Here is a 21,138-nt window from a genome sequence, read left to right on the forward strand (position 1 = left end):
GGGAGAGAAAGCATTGTTTTTTTTTTTTTTATTAAAGAATGACGCACGGATACAGATGCGAGACAAGGATGAAGCCGAGCGGCCGCAATTGCGGGCAATCCGGTCGAGAAAATTGGCAATGCATGCCATGAGCTTACATAATCGCAAGCTAGACGTAGCAAGATAGAGAATGAGAGAGAGAGAGAGAGAGAGAGAAAGAATGAAAGCGAGAAAGGCGCGTGAAGGAGAACGGATGAGGGGCACTGTACGTGTTGCACTTGCGACGGAAGAGGAGGCGGAATGACACGTGCACTCATACATGCACGCATGCATACACACACACACACACACACACACACACACACACACACACACACACACACACACACACACACACACACACACACACACACATATGCATATCAGCACACATCTCGATGCGCATCTGCGCACGCAGTGGGAAGCAACGAGCGCGAGGCGTGACTCGGTTCTCCTTGACATTAGCGACAATGTACGTAACGGTCGAGCGGGATATGCATATAAGTCGCGCTTATCTTATCTAGAATAGCACAAACGATCGCCGTGTCGTGACATCTCATGTATGTATGCATATTGTGCACAAGCGTATTAATATGCTGGTATACATGTGAATTTACATGAAATTGTTTGGTCAGCGGAATGTTTGATTGAAACGCACTTTTGCAATATATATATATATATATTATAGTGTGAATTTTTATTTAATTTTATGTCGTCTTAAAATATAAAATATCTTTTAACATATGCTATTTGTGTGAATTTTATTGTCGCGATCTCAGATGCAAATCAACGAGAATCATCGCGCATACAAAATGCAAGGACGATACAAAGTGCGCGACACGTAAAAAGCTTTTTTTAGACAATACTCTCGAAGCTGCAATGTATTTATATTTGCAAGGCCTCCAAATCATTGCGTTTTCTTTCAGCTATATCTCTCTTTCTCTCTTTACGAATTTAAAACTTTTTTTTTTTTAAGTTTAATTTGCAAATATTTGTTATATATAATAATCGTAAAATATTGTATATATTTCACTATCTTTAAATCGTAAAAATATATCATTATTTTATTAATAACAATATTATAAATGTTGTGTCACATACATCATGATATAGTACAAAATTATATATATATATATATATATATTTACGATTTGAAGATAGTGAAATATATACAATATTTTACAATTATTGTAACCATATAACTATTTTGATTATGATCCGTAACGACACTGTGCTCTTTTTTGTAATGCTCTACTTGTTTATAATTTCTTCCATTTATTCGATTTTTTCTACAAATATTTACATGTCAATTACGAATGTTTGTACGGCGATATTATAATAAGACATGAATATTTTATTATACTATACATAACAAACACGTGCACGCATGAATCTCACGGTTTGTCGAGTAACTAATGAATAGCGAATTAACTAATGATGCTTTCCAAAGTTATGTTCGCAAACTGAAAGCCAAGCTTTTGAAGTATTGTCGTGTTTCTGTGAAGATAATAACGCGTACTTTATAACAAGCATCTAATACCTACCATTTTTATATATCGTATATGCACTATCATGCTCATTGCGATAAATAATTTATTAATCGGATTTTTATCTCTCATATTAATATTGTAATTAATGCAATCAAGTTTTTTTTTTTTGAATACGTAAATCTAGAATATGTTTCTGAATTAGTTCCGCTCTCAAGTACGCTCTCATTAAATGCAAATATGCATACAAACATTATTATTGTATTACAGATATTATTTAATTAGTTCTTGAATTTAAATATTAATTTTAAATCCTCCCTTCTATTTGCACAAACAACGCACTTCTGACGATCGATTTATTCAAATCAAGAACGACATGTTACGTGACACTTGTATTTTTTGTTGAGAAATTTTAATGAGAAATATATACTTTTTGCTTGCATCCTTTCTCTTAGAAGAACGTCTCCAATTTTTTGTTTAACAATTTTTATTCTGCGACATTTCAATTTAATCAAATTATTGGGGATCAACTTTGCTCAGTCAGACGAGAAGAGGATAGAGGAGACGGAGAAGAACTTTAAAGGCCCCGAGAGCATAAAATGGTAAACGGTCCTTTGCACACGGGAGACATAACAGCAGGCAAGCCGATTTATATGCGCTCCTTAGCTCGCGCGTGCACGCACTTTACGATATGTAAAACCACTAGGACCGGCATTGTGCGACGTTGGTGCTTCGTCGTAAAACCGACTATTCGAACCGCTTCAACTTTGAAAGACTTTCGAATAATATTACAACTTTTGCATCACGCATAACCGTTCATTTTTAACGGGTGTAAGGTGGTTGTGCGTGTGCCGTTCAGGCAGAGTACTCCGACTCTTCCTCGTTACTCTTCCCTCTTCCTTTATTCATTTCGTCGCACCTCCATACCTTTTCGCACGCTCCTTATTTTGTAGCAGTAATTATTTTATGTACAGTGTTAAATAAACAGTATTATTTTAGTTTAATATAAATAATAGGTATTATTATTTGATTGATACGCAATAAAAGATAAATTGTGCACATTGTGCTTAAAAAAAAAGTGCCCTGAGTTTTATATTCGGCGTTACTTTATCCCGACGAATGAGGATGGCGTCATGTAATTCTAAAGCGACCGGAAGTCATGGCGATTAAATAAGCTGAACGCCAGCGAACACGCAGCTGCGAATCCTATTTCTGAGCACGTTTGATCCGATAATACTCTATTACTCGTAATACCCATCGCAACGCCTTGAAACTACTCTCTATACATTGTGTTTAACTTTGGATCCGTATTGTTTTCATGCTCGCGCTCATGGCATCGTTTATGATAGCCGATGACTTTTTTTATTACGCAATAGACTTGAATTTATCAAATTTTAAGTGAAAAACGAATTAAGAGATTTATAAAACTTTCCAATTTGACGCATTTTATTTATTTTATTTATTTTTTTTCTCTGGGTATAGTATCATAAATCGTCAAATCATTCTTTACAAGCGCAAATTTTCTTATTCCAATCGTAAATGTTTTCCGCGTCTCAAGATTTAAGTAGATAAGAGATTTCTGTTTCTCGTGTACTGGTGTTTACATGCGACGATGAGGCATTAAAAAATTGCGCGATTACGGACAACTCTCGCGAAGATCGGACAAAACGAGCGTGTACGTGAGAGTACGTCGTTGAATGTAATTTACGAGGCATGTTGTATTTTTGTGGCTTTACGAGTACTTTCTATGTTGGTTGGATTCAGCCGCGTGTATAGCGCGCGTCTTTTATTTCTCATTATCTCTCCGTAATAAATGCGTTTTTTTTTTTTTACATAATGCATATCTCACGATATCAGGTTATCATTTTTTTTTGCGCGCATGTAGATAATAATTGCACGCATCTGGGCGGGCATGTTTCTGGGAAAGTTTCTCACCTACGGCCGATGTGTGATCCTCGTTGAACATACATATGTAGAAAACTGAAACCCGTAATAAATCTCGAGAATACGCTCTCCGCGGCCGAGTCGCAGTTTGTTGATAACCACACCGGTGTTGCCCGAGGTGCACGGTATAAATACTCGAGTGCCCGATAATGTTTCGAACGTGCAGTCAGTGCAAAACACCAAGATGTTGCCTAAGAAAATTGTTGCCCCAAGCATGACTGCTATGTAATCATGGTAGATTTAAATAAATAGAGAATAAAAAAGATAAATGTATTTTACATTACATTATATATATATATATACGAATAAAATCTCAACAATCTTTATCTTCTTCTTTGTTTTTGATAGAAGAGAAAAATAATTTGAAAAAAAATATATGTATATAATGAATATATAATGCAGCATACATATACATATATATATTTTTTGCAAATTATTTTTCTCTTCTGTCAAAAACAAAGAAGAAAGATTGTTGAGGTTTTATTCTTTTATTATCTTGTTTTATTCAGTTCCATATGAAATATTAAATATCACTTTGTTACATACGTTGTCGTATTTTCTTATATTACGAATACAATAGTCATACATAATTTATATGAGAAAAATTGCAAGTTTTAATTAAGCGCACGTCGTTACTATCGAGATATCTCAATGGTAATGAGTATTGCGATATAAGTTTTGCAAAATGATTCCTTCTTATTCTTTTATTCCTTTATAGTGATTCATTATAATGGCGCAAAGCTTTAACTGTACGATTATGCGTTGCGAAGGGTACAATAATCGACGAAATTATTAATGTGTCATAAACTGTGCTTTTAAGTAGGTATCAAAAATGTCAGATCTTTCTTGGAGAGGAATTGAACGTAAGCTGTAAATAAGTATGCAGATGCAAACTTTAAAGTTATGGCGTATAATAGATGTGTTATAAATTAACCTCATCGTCAAATATCGACGAAGATACAGCTCTGCAATAAAGCAACGTCGTTCACACATTAAACCGGCCAATTATTGCCTTTACGTGAGAATCCTGTGCGCTTCGTGCGAATTGAAATTGTCGCATAATTTTCAGCGAATAAATTCTGCAGCCTGATATAATTCATCATAATTTCTAAGTACTTTTTAAGTAATTATTCTGCATATTTCACAAGAATCTGCTGCGATTAAGTATTTTAACTTAAGTAATTTAACTTGATTTTTATATCAAGATCATACAAAATTTATGTTTTAATTAAAAGATGAAACTATTTTTCTTTTCGAGCGACAAAATTCTCGTTTTTCTTTTTTTCAGGTTTACTATATCTTGTTTTAAATCTATTTTAAAATGTTGAATGTTAAATCTTAAATTGGCCTTTTTTTATTTAAGTGAATCAATGATTACTTGCATTTATCCATATATTTCCACGTAATTTATTTGACATAAGAAGTGGGAAAAATAAGAATTTTTCGAATGAAGCATCGCAAATTGTACGCGATATCTAACCATTCGATGACGCCATAAATTGATCCATTTTAATGGGTGCTAGAGCCGTGACCCGGCAATCATAAGAGTAACTAATTTAGATCGTTTATAATGCCCTGAACTGGTAAATTATATCGCGAAGGAAATTTGAGAAAGATGGGAGAAGGGCTCCTCCAACAGTGAACAGTATTCATTATCCCTGGGAGAGCGGTAACAATTAAAATTAAATACTACCAATTAAGCAATGAAAGCACAAAAGCGGTAACTATTAAGCGAAGTTGTATTTATACGATAGATCATTTTGTGCCGTTAGCACAGTCGGAGAGGCTTATATTTATGCACTTTTATGAGAAACAGACCTCGACACGTTCGATTCCATTTTGAATCGAGTGGATTTTTATTGAATATGCGATCGATGGATACTAAAATCTTATCGACAGCGCATTCAATCCTTACAGAGAATTTTTATACGTATATCTGCTTACTCTTCTATATATTTATCAGCTCTAAACTTAGTCCCTCAGTTTACTAGTGAGCATAAAAAAAAAATTTAAACTACAAGAATATTACTAATAAATTCTATGTTACGATTCTTAATAATTATATGTTACGATACATTTATATGCATAAATTAATTCTAACGATGTGCGCTGTAAAACAATAATAAATTTATGAGAAGATTCGATTTGTATTAATTTCAAATAAATTTTCAACTTTACCATCATTACGCGATAATGAATATAATTATCTTGTTTTTCTTTTCAGTCATTTACGAAATTCGAAGGTTGATGGTCTATGACGAGTCTATATACCGTCATCTTTCGTCATCGAGCACTGTAAAACTTCCGACGCACTATATGACGCACTCGTGTGAAATAGAAACGCCATTGACTTCATATTCCTTGCCGTGGTTCTTTAATCACGCAGCCTCGGTGAACACGCCTCCGTGTACTAACATCTCGCCTGAACCTTCTACATATTACCGGTAAGTATTACTTCATTATATTTTCTTGGATCTTTTGTAAAAATTATTATTAATTTTGATTTCGAAGGAACACGATCTACATCGCTTTAATGTTATTATGTATCTATGCACGAATACGTCGAGACTAATGTATTTTGCGATATTATTTACTATGACGTAGTTACTCCCGGTGCACTTTCTTTGTTCGGATTGTTGAGAGTCGTAATCACAAATCCAGTACACATAAAATAGATTCTGAGCTATAAAATCCTCTTCTTTGTGAGAAGCCAGCAAACGTTAGATCAGCAAACTGTTCAGCCTTCTTTCTGATTCCTCGCTGTACCGATCGATTCTCGTCCACTCCTCCTTTTTCGCTCTTTTTATTGTCCCGATTTTTTCTCTTGTTAACTTTCCAAATTTTAACATCTGTAATTATAAAAAGTAATAGTTGTTTATTATAGCAACGCTAGTACATATAATCGTTGTCGCCTGGCAGTAGACATTGAATCTACTCAGCTCTCGTATTTTTCACATAATATTTTTTGGGAAATATTTTTCGAAAAATATTTTTTACAAATATCAATAATATGTAAAAGACGCACAAGATAGAACGGCAATCAATATTAATAATAATTGAATTTTAAAAGATTAAAATTACTAACTAATCAAACATCGTATTGTATGAAATTATATCGTGTAATACAAATGGCAAACTATTTAATGAGAGAAAGACAGAGAGAGAGAGAAAGAGAAAAGGGAAAAGAGCTATTATATTGTATTTTCTATGAAACATTTTTCGTCAATATTTAATTTCGACCAATTTCATCAAAGCAGCCGCTCAGAACTCAGGATAGGCGTATAAGATGTGCAGAACTTGAGGATTTGATGGCCCTTCCCGTTTTCCCAGTTTTAACGATGACGACACTATAAAGAATCGAATTTACGAGTGCCGACCAGTTCTATTCCATTTTTGTTCACGATAGTCGGCTATGGTTTGTGTCGGGCGATTTAGAGGGAATAGCTTTGCTGTTCGTGAGAAAGCAGGATTCAAAACCTGACGCCAATCGACTATCAGGGATTACGCGCGCTGCCTCAAAGATAAGCTGCCTACGGTATTTACATTTAATTCGCTCTCATACATTCACTGCTATCCCAAAGAGGCAAATCTCGATTAATTACCGATACGTTTCAAGGACTTGGCGTATCTCATTGTTTGCATATTGAGATAAGTGGCAAATGCGTGCACGTTTGTATTTTCGAAACAAAATTTTAAATCAAAATATAAAGAGTATAAATATTTATATAATAAATAATATAATACATAAAATATAGAAAGAAAATAAAACTTTGTAATAATACACATTTTTATGGCGCGTTTTCGTTTAAACCTCGATTTTATTATCGCCGAAACGTAGTTTCGATATATTTTCGTATATTTTATATATATTTTGCGAATATCTTGCAATCTAATAACAGTTAATTTTTTAAAATTAAATAGTATTATTAGTAAATATTGCATCAATGTAGAAATACACGTGAACGTCTCTTCTAAAATTAAAAGAAAAAGGGAAAAAAAAAAAGAATTTGCGCTGCGAAATAAACCGGTTGCTTTTATCGTATAAAGTATCTGATATACCGAGACAAGATCGTCGATTTTCGAGATACTGAAGAAATCCAGATTTATTGAATGCACGCACTCCATCGTTAGAACCAAGAAGGCATCAACATCGCAACAGCGTAACGGTTGGTCGTAAAACGACCACGTAAAAATGTACGGCTCGCTAAACGCCGCGCGGCGATACTCAAGATATGAAAATGGAAGCGGTAATTAAAGCGTCGGCGAGGTTTGTCGGCTATCTCGGCATACTGATTGCTGCCAGTCCACGATTAGAGCTGTTGAAAGTAAATTGATCTCCTTGTCGGACTTCACTCTCCGCGCCGATCGTGGAGACCAAGCGAGAAGGAGGAATTCGTTGGTATGTAGTTCGCGTACGCATCTTCCTTTTTTTTTCTTTTTCTTTTCAATGTAAACGATAAGCGTTTCTGGCGAGAGGCCACGACGACGTTTCACGGATGACGTTTCTGTTGGCCGTTATATGTTGATGCTGGAATGTTTCACGACGTGAATTGCAAGATCCGCGTGTCACTTTGCGCTCCACCAATCAGACACGATGCTACATTTCTCAATATCGCTCGTCTTATATCTTTTGCATCTGCGAAATGCATTCACGAATAAAATACGATACACGATTTCTCTTAATATTTTTCTCTATATCGTAAATTAATTCGGAAAAATAGTATCGATAATTGTGATGCGTGCGAGAGACTCATTAAAGTAATTGTACGCTTAAAAAAAAAATACATGCTCTTTCTCGACTCAGAAAAATCGAGGCCTCGTCAATTTAATATCGCGTAAACAAAGAGAACAAGGATTTGTGATCGCTCGCTAATAGTTGCGCGAACGTTTGGCGGAAAGATTAGTGCCGCTTTTACAGTAAGCAGCATCAATGTAATCAGACAGGTCGGTCAGAGCGAATTTAACGACGGTCGTAAACGCGGTTCGCTTTACAGCTCATTTTTTTTTTCTCTTTTTTTACACTACCTTCACCTACCTCGTCATCATCGTCACTGTTTTCTTGTTCTTCTTACCGTCCCTTTTGCGTTCTCCATCGTCGCAAAGTCGTAAGTGAGGCGCGCACCACAGTCACCCCCACTCATTTTGTTCCGTGCGCGGTAAACCACTAGACTTTATGCGACTAAGTCGAGTCCTATGCCTCCACGAAATGCTAATGATTTCCCTAGAACTCGTCTATCATTAGTAAGCCCTTAATGCAAATTCTAATAACGTAGGAAATCGTGGTATTATTTTTTATCCGCGCTAATTCTTGAACCTACGTGATTGTCATCATGTTGCGCACTATTGATAATTAATTTCTCATAATTGCAGACATTTATGTCTTGTTTAGTTTTTTGAACTTTTATATTATATATATATATATATTTTTTTTTATAAATTTTATACAAGCTATTCTCGCTGAGCAATGTTTACAAATATGATTCCGTTTCTTCGCGTTTTAGATGGAATATAACAAAATAATCTAATTTATTGAAATATCATATAATATTTATAGTACTTTTTATTCTCTTTGAATAAATAATCGGGTTAAAATAATCTGGAAGAAATTTCGAGGAAACTCACAATCTTTATCTGGTGTGCAGTGTTAATTCTAAGACGCAAAACAAAATAATAAAGTTAATATTTATACGGTAAATTTAATTAAAGACATAAATCAATCAATCATTGTTTAAATTCGTGAGCAGAATTTATGGCTGCGAATACAGAAAATCTACTGGAAACGTGTCAAGAGGAAACGGCGACGTGTCATGGTCCGTAAAGCATGTTGCTACGAATATAAGTATCCGCTAGGAGCTATAATTTTGGAACGCATATTGCGCAATTCGATTCCGATATTTGAGAACACTCATGTTCTAATAAACTGTATCAGTAATAATTTCCGTTCGGATATGATATATAGTTTCGGATGAGATCGATGTTATATGAAACATAATGTAAAAAATAAAAGTAAGTAGTAAGCGTTGCAGGAATATTTTTTTTGCTTAAAGTTTCTGTACTTTTTTTTTTTGTTTCCCAAGTTTTCGTACGTATATTAAATTCCGAAATGAGATGCTACGTTTTTTTTCACGGAAATGCTTTTTACAGCAAATATTCTTTTCATTCGTTATATTCCTATGCACTATTGCCTGCTGCGATGTCAATTATAAATAATTTGTATTACGCGTTAATTTTGCGCAATTATCTCTCGTCTATATCGACGTGACGCATCGTCGAAATCACTGATGACGATCGGTCAACGATTGAATCTGCTCCGAGACGATATCGCTGACCTTGATAGTGACTGTCAGTCTTTCCGAAAATGAAGGCACAGTTCCATTCGAGACAAAGCAATAATAAGCAGCGCCAACGCTACGAAAACACCTTGGCTTCTTCATCTTTCTCATCACAAACACATTCATCACATACACATATCGTCCTTCTCATATGTAACCAGGAACTGGAGAGCGTTAAGCAGTGTAACAGGCTACGATTTCGCTGGCAAAAGGAGTTTTACTACTTTCTAACCACAGTCGCGGACTACAATTAAACCCCCATAAACCTCGTCGTAACTTTTTTAAAAGCGACCGACCGCGGGTTCCCCACTCCGTTCTCTTGCTCGGCAAAAAAACCCGCCGTATTGCATTCTTAATGAATCCTCGAGACGACGGGTACCGACGTCTTCCGGTCGACTCTAAAACGTCCTCGCTCGGTCGCCTGCTAGAGACTTCTCGAAAAGGAGTTCTCACCTATTCCTAGAATTGCAATAGTTACAGCGAACGCGCGCATAAGTTGTGTCCATGAACTTTTAAAATGCCATTTGCGCATTCGTATTGGTTGTGGCTAATGACCGGTTACACTCCTGTATCGCGAAACATTTCTCTTTGCCGAGGCAGGATGATCTGATATGTTTTTACTATCCACTATTAACTATCAATGATTCACAGTTTGCCGAGATAGAGTCGATAGATGCGAGTTTAACGCGATGTAGAAAAGCGCAAGGCGAACGATATAACTCGCATCATGTAATCCGCAATGAGGTTTTCTTTCTTGAAATATGCGAAGAGAGCGTTGGTTGCCTTTGCAGACTCCTCTCTCGTAGATTCTCTTCGTCAAGAGTGACGTTCTTCTCCAGCAACCATGCCAGCGGCTAGAGAATCGTAAGTTCACATGATGTTCGCCGAAGACGAAGGTTGCTCGAAGGCAAGAGAAAGGCGAAAAGAGCCGGAGAAAAGGAAAAGAAGAAGAAGAAGAAGGCAACTAAGAGAGAAGGTTGAGGAAGGAACTTGGCAACCCGGCATGCGGAGTTTTAGCGAGGACTGACGTTTACGGCTCGGAGCGGTCGACCTAGCGCCAGTAAAACTTGAGAAGAAATACAGACGAAGTCGGCATCGACAGTTAAAGTCATACGCGCGAATATACAACCGGGCTTTTATAAAATACGATGTATCTACCTATGGCGAGCGGAGACATTCACGTTCAGGATACCTCGTTTCTTCTTAATGAAGGTGATTGCGCTATCTCCTATCGATCTGCGCTCGCTAATTAATAAACAATTCATTTGCGTAGCTGACATGATAGTCATAGATTATATTTGTGAACGTGAACGAGAGGAGCCATTTCAGTATTCTTAGCATGTAAAATCTTATTGTTAATCGTGTATACAGTAAGTTTTTATAAATGTAATGTCTAATCTTTCATCATTATTGCAACTTTTTATCATTATTGCAATTATTAATTCTTATAATCCGCTCTTTATTGATTTGCGATGTAAGTTGAATACCATTATTCATATTATACATTTTAATAATTTTTTTCTCTTTATTGTAAATGTAAAATTAGTACAGTTAAATACCTCACACATATGAGCTTGATAGAATTTATTTTATTCGTAAAAATATACATGGAAAATGTGAAATAGATATAAAAAAACTGCCGCTCTAATATAAAGACAATAATAATATAAAAACTCTGAACGCGAAAGTGCGAAAAGACACGAGCATTTATTGGCCAATATTCTAGTGAAATGAACTGCTAACGTTAAAACTAGAGTAGATAGATATTATTTCAAGTATCCACAGTGATTTTACGGTCCCTCCCCCCTGCCCGCCTAAATCCTCGTCAAGGGTAGTAACGCACGGGTAAAGGTGTGAGAATCTGCAAAGTACTTACTGGCAGACGATAAACTTCCCTCTACCTCGTCCCCGCAACCGCCGCGAATGTTTTCACTTTAGCTACGTGCCTGGAAGTCTCTTCCAGACCTTTTGTTTACGACTTTCCAAGCAGTCACTGTTTGTCTTGGAATCTGCCTGGATTACTCCCTGGAATAGAGAATTTTCATCGATGAAAGCTTCTCTCTTCGATTATGTGAACCGTATGTAGATTTTTTCACGAAATTGAAAAAGAAGTGAAAGAAAATTCGCTTAATAACCAATTGTTTTTATAAAACAAAAATCTTCAACTTAGCATTAGGAAAATTTTTGTATCAAACATTTTATCAGTGATTTAAATTTTATATCATCCCTGCATTAACCGTGATTATTATATAATCATTGAAAATATAACAAAAATTATCTTAACAAGTGATCTTTGATCGATATAATTTAATCGTGCAGTGACCGCCGAGTGTAAAGTAAATTAAAATTTTTTTCGCTGTTTTTCGTTAAATTGAAAGTGTCAAAAATTTCTTCCATGTAACACACGAGAGATTTAAAAATCATTTTGTCGATAATTTTTGTTTATTAATTCTCTTTCTTGTGACTCGTTGAATCGATCGAATTCGATCGAACCGCGGCCGAAAATCGTCGATGAAAGTTGCATGGAACGAGACGACACGCAGATTATCACATAAGGAGATTGTTCGAGGTGGGATGGTATAGCTGTGTAAATCATATTTTTACGAGACACTCCAATCTCGGAGGAGAGAGAATATCTTTTGAAAATAACGAAAACATGAATTATACTGATGACTGATCGAAACTTTTTTCCTTTAGGCTATTATTACATCATTATATTTAGCTTTTATTATTATCAATATTGAAACTTATTCTTTTACATACATATTTCAGTCTTAGACTTTTTTAACAGAATTTTATTGTGACTTTATACAACGTATTATATATAATATACGTGCGATTTACGCAGGGCAATCGTATTAATATTTCTTTCTACTTCTTTCTTTCGACTATATATCGTTTATATACATAATATACTTTTTACGAGACTATATAATGAGTCGCATAATATATCGACATAAAAAATTCCATATTTACAGTGCGAGATGGTGAGCTGCATTTCGTCATCGTGCTTCAGGAACTTGTGTGTAAAGAAAAAGTGCGACGACTATATTAGCTCTCGTGCATTCGCAATCCGTCCTCGTACATTTCCTCTTAAAGGCTCGCACTTAACGCAAGTAGATCTTACACTCGTCGTGTCATATAGATACATGTACTTAACAAAGTGGCTGGCACTCGGACGAACCTCGTAAAAAAGGACCGCGACATAGACGGTTAAAGTCCCATGAAAACGAGTATACCGGCATAGATCCGCGAGCTAAAGTGAGACGGGAAGAAATCTACGTATTGCGAAACGACCGAGACGGCGGAGCATCGTAACACCGGTCTCGTCCCTGAAATGCTGCATCAAAGTAACCGTCGATCGTTCGAGAGGGGGATCGCTTTATGAGTGGAAATAATATTTCGAGCACCGTTGGCTAAGTCCGTGTAAACGTTGACGGGTGATTAATGTCAGATCATCGCGCGTGCAATAAATAATTCAGTCGGTCTTTCCAATGACGTTTCTTTCTTCTATTAGGTATATATTTTGTCTTTGCGAAGTAATTTTTTTCTGCACTGTTACCCGATTTAACAATTTAAGATTTCTCTTGAAATTATATGCTGTCGTTTTGATTTCTACTTTGTAACACGTCCGTTTTTCATGTATTCTTCTCGTTGGATCACGACTTAATATTATCGAATATGACTTTAGACTCTTTTAGATATGGTTGTAACATCGACAAACAAAAGAGTCGATTAAAACGATGCCTTTTCATGAGGAGAGAAGTTCACGGTGTCTAAGAAAGATCCTTTCAAAGTCGATTCTACAAGATGCGGATTGGGCCTTTATCGCTACTACGCTTTCGAGACATTATGTCTACGGGACGTGTTTTACGATGCGACCAGCTTTTAGTACCGGACGATGTTTTGCTTGGTCAAGCTTTTTAGTATCTATCTTGCACTGCTCTTTGTTTACAAGTTACGCGGTTTCGTGTATCTCTCAGATAAGATAGAAGTCAATCGAAATATACGACGCCAGGTTACGTCAGGTTTTTAATTTTGTTATCAATGTGGTTGTACCCCGCTGATACCGCCGATTACTTTGTATCTACACAATATTTTATTTATCTTAATTTTATTTATATTTTAATCTATTATTTAACAGACATATGATTTAGGAAATTTAATGAATAGTATTTTTAAAAAACTTTTGCGCGATTTTTTCGGATAATATTTCTCTGCCTATATATAGCAATGTTGAAGATGTTCATGTAAAAAGAAAAAGAACAAAAAACAAAAATGCCTCGTCGGATAACGTGTCATTGGAAAAGCTGCGACGGAGTGGTTTTCAGCAAATAAAATTGGTTTGTCCGATTGATGTCCGATCAAGGCACCGATGTGTCTAGACTTTTGAAAAAGTCTGTCACGATTCTTCGCCGCGGTGGGCAGGAAACCGAGTCCGCCGTGATGGATGCACGTATGAAAACTAAGTCCGGGTTTCATTTGACTGGCTTTACGAGGGAGACATAAAATGGATTTTACTGTCGGCTAGTTCGCCAGTTCTCGAGTCGGTATAACATTGCTTTGGCGAACATAATATATCTCCTCCTCTTTCCTCGCGGATCCTGATCGTCTCTTTCTCTCTTATTCCTTGCCATCGTTCTCCTCTGTCTTTCTTATCCGTCCCTTTCTTTCTTACCGCCGTTTCGTAGTGGAAGATTTCGTTTACGACGGAAGACGTGTACCGTTTGTCCATCTTCTCTCGCATTCGTGATTTGACGCATCTTTAGAGCATCGCGGTAAGTTTCTTCATGTCGCTCGTCTCTCCGAGAAAACTTTTCGAATGAGAAATGTCCCGATTTAATATCCGCCGGATAAGTCGACACGACGGTCGTTAACTTCTCCTCGGCTTCGTTTCCCAGCCGGTGCTTTCTGGTATTCGATAATTTGGCATTTCTTTCTACATCAGTGTGTTCCCATCGTTTACATCAAACAACTGGTTTAAATTTTAAATTGCGTTTTAATATCAACTTTAACAGAGAGAATAATTATTTCTACATTATAATTTTTTAAGAGACAAACTTTTTTTTTTTTTTTTTTTAAGAAAGGAAAATTATAGGAAGATATTTTTCATAAAAATGTAAGTGAACGATGTTTCTGATATAGAAACAAGTTTGTAATTATGCTTTTTTATGCTAAAATATTCGTTAATTGAAAAGTGATTATAATTAGATTACAATTATTATTTGCTTAAAAATAATTAAACTTTTGACAGAAAGGAATACATAAATTACATATTGCATCGATTTTTTTTACATTTTCAATAGATCATATATATGAATTGCGTCACGTTTTCTGATCTCGGAAACTACGCGCAGAATAATGCATGATGTATTGCGTAAAACTCATTGCATAAGATAGTTTATCATAATTACGTTCTGCGAATATGATCGCAAGCAATATGACAATTGCTATTGCGGGGATTAATTTGATACAACTTTGTTAAATGATACGAAAAAAATTGTATTTAAATGATACGAAAGATAAAAATAGAAAATAGTAATATGACCAAGCTTTTGTCAAAATGTTAATAAGAATCAAAAGTATTATAATAAGAAAATATTAAAAAGAATTATATGAGGAATAGTAAGAAATCAATAACATTCTTTTATTCGAGTATATATATTGCGTGTTTATTACGTATACATTATTTATTGTGTACATTGTTGAGACGATAATTTTTAGGTTTAATTAATTAAAACGAGAAAAATAAAATATATATTATGGCTACTGTGAAATATTAAACTTGTATATTAATGAATTTTGTATACGATGCAAATTTTCTTCTAAAATAATGAAATGTTTTTTCATTTTCATTTTCAGACCGATTACCGATGGTCAATGAAGCAAATCGAGGAGAAAAACATGTCACATCCAAAGAAAATTGCGTCGCCTCCGAAGTGATAAGACGGCTAGTAAGACGAGCGCTGGACTTGTAACAAATTTAATTATTTCTAGATCGATTCGGACATCTCGAGGCGTCGACATCGCTGTGTATTTTCGATGGACCGAGCAACTTATAACCGAAATCGAATACTTTTTGTGTAGGAGAAAGCCGCCGTATCAGTTTCGAGGGACATTCTCAGACACGTTTTCCGTCCTTTATTAGTCTTGATCGTCTCGATTGTGTCGTGCCGCAATCGCAATTGTTTAATAGGAAGTTTCTCCGGTGGGCGAAAAATTTCCGGTTATCTTTTTACAAGTGATTTCTTTGCAAGTTTGATTAAGCAAGATTTTGGAGAACGAGAGATCGCGATATATTGCGCTTTTAACTTTCTTTATCACTCGTTCTCCTTTGACATTTGCATGTGTTTTCTTTGCGCGTCTGCTCATATTAAATTTGCAGCAAGAATACAATGGGAGAAATAAGACAGCAAGCTCACCGTTCCATCTGAACGATTATAAACCTGTCAAAGCAAATCGCGCTAAAGAATCTATCTGATTGCGAGCAACATAATTTTATTCGCAGATTTCTGTCAATGCAATGCGTGCGAAAAACCGGACATCAATGACGACCGCGATAGTGCGGCAGCACTGGTCGAATTAATCGACGAATTGTGGTGATTTTGACGCTTTTTGCTTTATTGATGTATCACATATATATATCGACTAATTGTTAGCGCAAATATTGTTTTCTCAATTCACGTATTGTTAAATGTTACTGGATGGTGACGAAACGTGCAGCTATGTGCGTGAGTGACGGTAAGATATTTGCAGTTTGTTTAATTATTTAGGATTTAAGAGTCTGCGGATAATGGATTTTTTTGTAATATTTTTCTAGCAGAGTATTTCTTTCTGAGATATGTCTCATATTCGATGCTCAACAACAAATTTTTTAAATTTAGTAGTATCGCGAAACGAAGCAGTTATATGATTAATGCGACAAGCATTAATCATAAGATGTCGCGCGTTATATATATTAAAATTATTTTTTCGTACTGTATTCAGTGATTTAGCGGCCACTTATGTTCCCTCAATAATTAAAACTTGCCGTTTATATGCAAGTGCATCTCTGCGCGCGTACGATAATCGATGTGTCGTGCGATGAAGTGTAATAAAATAGCCGCTCAAAAACTGGTCATTCCAGCTCACGGTACATTAATATACAAATAAGAACATCGAAAAACTCTTTTCGATATGTAATCTCATTATCTCTTGCTTGTTTTTTTTTTCTTTTTTTTCAATGTCTCCCTCTTCTTCCTTCTCCTCTCTCTCTCTCTCTCTCTCTCTCTCTCTCTCTCTCTCTCTCTCACGCACTTTCTATCTATCTATCTATCTATCTATCTATCTATTTATCTCTGCCTCTGTCTCTCCGGTTCTTTTGCTTCGTATTTGACATACGTTCCGAATAACAATTTGGTTTGAGATTGGATATTATAGATTTTGATGACTTGTTTCCGTATAAACGAATTTATGTTTCATACGCGCCGCGCTACATCGAATTTATCGTCTTGCTTAATTTGTAACAGAAATTAATTTACGTATTAATCTCGTGCACTTTTGTAACTACGAGATCCTACTCGAAAATTTATCTTGTTCACTTCGACACCAGATCACATATGTGGAAACGCGATTAAAGTGCAACTTTTTTATCATTTTAAAGGGAATATTAAGGGAACGAATCGAAGTAAATGATTCTCATGCAACAAATGCTCATTTGTTGCATGAGAAAAACTTCGACATTGCCGAATAAACTTTAATTAATTTTTTGTTTTCACCTCCCTTTATGTTAATGCTCTTTTATGCTCATTCACTAATATTCTTAATCTTTAATTTTCTCTTCTTAATATTCTTAAATCATTCTTAATTGTTCCTATTTGTTCGGTCTGGATCCATTGGACACATTATATTCGTCGTAGAATGCCTCGAAATGGGGAAGCATTAACAGCAGTCGCAGAAGACGACGTACAAACTCGCGTGCATTTACGCTCGCGTGCGTGTACAATATGTTTGTCTGTGGCGAGCATATTGACTCATGTATTTGTATGCATATGTTCGCTCGTCTCTCGGGTAACAATAAGTATGTACGAATAGATTTGCGCGCGCGTTTTACAAAGCATCACGCCCAATATGTGAAGTTATCTGGCTAAAAGACATATAACATTCATCTCCTCTGTCAAAAAAAGAATATTGCAGAGAAAAATTGAATAATTTTGAAACCGAATGATTATTCATAATTTTCCGATAATCTTAATTGATATACAGAGAAAGAGAGAGGGAAACTAAAATAAAAAGAATAAGTTTTTGTTTGTTTTTACGAAGAGAGTTTCAAATAATTACAATTAAATCGTCAAACTGTTAATTAAAATAATTATATTAATGATATGGTTTTATTTTGAAACTCGGTGATTTTTTTTTTTTTCTCGTTCGTGGAGCATTCGAGAAATTCTATTGAAGGAAAGATTTTTATTTATATTTAACTGATAATTTAATTAATCAGAAGTTAATATTTTTATTTGATAAAATGTACTTTGCCATGATGTATCGCACGCCTTGTACTTTGTTTATTAATGTTCGTATGTTTCGCAGGAGGAAATTCCTACACATTTGTCGACCGTTTAATATACTTTTGATAAGGTACACAATTTTAGATATTCGACAATTTCACGAATGTTAGGTGCTACGCGAATTGCTCATAGCAGATTCGCTCTCAATCTTGCAAACTTTACGTATTGACGCCATATTTTTTTAAATAAAATTAGTCTTAATTATAATGTAATCGATATCCTATAGATGTATTTGTTAAAAATATGCATCTTTTTGCATAGATAAGAATATATTTGCACCATGTGGATATATACACGCATATTTAAGCGAATAATAAAGTATAATATTAAGATTATTGGTGTCAGCGATAGCGATTAATTCAGTCTTTATATATGCATGTACACATACACACCTGCGCGCTCGCACGCGCCTACACACACGCACATACATACATTTATCGTACGTGATATCTATTTTTTGCATAAGTATATATATATGGAGAGACTAGTTCGCGATTAATTTTCTGTGAAGCCAGCTCTCTAAAAAAAAAAAGTAATTGTTGATTGTTGTTTTTCCTTTTCTTTTTTTAGGACTCACTTATTTCGTACAGCTGAAACGATCGATGGAGAATAATATTTAATACTTAACGTATATATACTAATAGAAATATCTAGTGTATAAAGAGGATCGTTCTACTTTATCTTGTTACAATGTGCCTTTTTGCAAAAAGAAGAAAAAATCTTGATTGCGAAATACAAATATTACTCATTGACCGATCTAGAAGATTCTTTTTTAATGTTGGTCTATAGTTAATAAGTTTTTGTGAGTTTATTTGGAAAACATACCGTGACAGAGAGAGAGAGAGAGAGAGAGAGAGAGATACCTTTCTCTAATAACTGTTCCTCTAATAACAGTAAATACTATATATGTTAAAATACTTTGAATAATTTATCTAAAAATAATTGTCTATTCGCCAATTGCGTATATGTGATTGCAAAGTTATTCTTATACGAATAATGTTATTTGAAGTTCTATTTAAAAACAAAACTAAACAAAATACACATTAATACTAATATGTCAGTATACAATTTTGATTTGCATAGAATCGCAAGATTGCAATCGATTTTGTTTTTTATTTTCGTGAATGATATTAAATAATGAATATCAAACATATTGCTAGGATATAAAAAGCATGAAATTTTAATGATACATTGTGTTTTTGTTTTGTTTGGTATAATCAGATTGTAATAAGGTTCGGAATTAAAGGAAGGAGACTTTAGCATATATTTAATGCGACTTACTTATTCGTTTTAATAAATTTGACTGTTGTAATTATTTATTCAACGATTCTCGTGTGGGAAAAATATTGTGTGTCAGAAAGGAATGCAGTAGTAGTGATAATGATTGTAAGATGAGAAAGAAAGATGATTATGATAATGTGATGCGAACAAAAGAACAGCTTAAGGTAAAAAGGCGAAAAATGGTGCATACGAATATTATTGTCTATAAATTCAGTGTATTTGATGTATTTTTAAGTGTGTTTCGCAATGCATATATAAATAAAGTAATACTGCTAATCAACGGCGCTTAAGAAACTCCTTTTATAGAAAGCTTACATTTTCATTAATATCGAAATTTATAAACATCATCGCATTTGATGTTTTATTACAAAATGTATTATTATGCATTTCCAGTTCTTATTTAAAAATTCATATTTGTCAGATATTGCAGCAGAAAAAGTCAAATTATTGATAAGCACATTTTGAGGTAAGTGCAGCATATTTTTTTTGCAAGTTTGATTTCTTCGCGTATCATTCCTCCAAGCAGAAAAGTCTAACTTGAATTATCAGGAATTCGAACAAGAATAATTAAATCGCGATGTCAGAATCTATTTTATGAGAGTGCAAGCATATCGCAGCAAATTTATTTCCATACGACGGCGATTTCTAATGTGGATCATTTTAGAAAATGGGTTTGATAAAATGCTGAAAGCTTTTATTGACGGTTGCTCAATTTTAATAATTGCAGTAATTTACGTAAATTGTTTTAAAATGCTTATCGTGTCTCGGAGTATTTTATAGCAAGGCGCTTTTTTATTCTTTTTTATACGATATTTTGTCGCTCCCATGATTTTCACCTTTATTTGTCAGGCAATGTCGCGATAGTCCTTCCGAGTTTAAGACTCAGACCACTGCTTATACAATTATATCTTTCGAGATCGTCCCCGTGATATTATGTATTAAGCATCCTGCCACATTGACTGCGATTATACTGACAACTTAATCGTATGTTTTATCTGAATATCATTACCATCTTAAGCGTGCGTTCATAACTTTTTCTCAAAAAAACCTTCCTATTAAATGTGAACCAGTGTACGCGTGATTGTAAGACAGAAAGAAGGAGAGAAGTACTTTCATGTACCCTATAACGGGAAAAAGCAGGCTCACTTGTCCGGTTGTGTCTTAGATTAATGTTATGATCAAAAACGAATAATAATAAATATCCTTTCCAGATAACGCTTTTTATGAATAAATGACATTTACAAGCATATCTTGGCTCGCGAAAAAACGATATAAAATACGTGATTGTAATATAAAATTTCATAAAATTTATTTCATCATAATTAAATAAATTCGACGATTTACAGTGATAACATCATATAGGAGCATCAAAATAAAATATAGTTATTTTATACGATTATGTTGAAAGCGTACAGCGTGTATAATTGCTAACATATAAATATAGTTTGCAGCAACAGCTTCTATGAGACAATTTGTTATTGGCTGGAAGGCAAGCAAGGGTTACAAATTTGAGAACTGCATTCATATATT

At 34.7% G+C, this 21,138-nt stretch overlaps 1 protein-coding gene across 1 annotated transcript in view; it reads left to right on the forward strand.

Moving 5' to 3' along the window:
• Window positions 1-19,876, forward strand: part of LOC126856447 (uncharacterized) — a 54,872-nt gene extending 34,996 nt beyond the window's left edge. Inside the window, exons 7-8 of the mRNA XM_050604949.1 lie at window positions 5,674-5,893; window positions 15,644-19,876. Coding sequence (XP_050460906.1) covers window positions 5,674-5,893; window positions 15,644-15,665 — 242 coding nt within the window. The 3' untranslated portion in view covers window positions 15,666-19,876. The remainder of the gene's footprint in view (window positions 1-5,673; window positions 5,894-15,643) is intronic.
• Window positions 19,877-21,138: the final 1,262 nt, after the last annotated feature.

The sequence above is a fragment of the Cataglyphis hispanica genome, chromosome 18, assembly GCF_021464435.1.
Source record: "Cataglyphis hispanica isolate Lineage 1 chromosome 18, ULB_Chis1_1.0, whole genome shotgun sequence".
NCBI classification, from domain to species: domain Eukaryota; kingdom Metazoa; phylum Arthropoda; class Insecta; order Hymenoptera; family Formicidae; genus Cataglyphis; species Cataglyphis hispanica.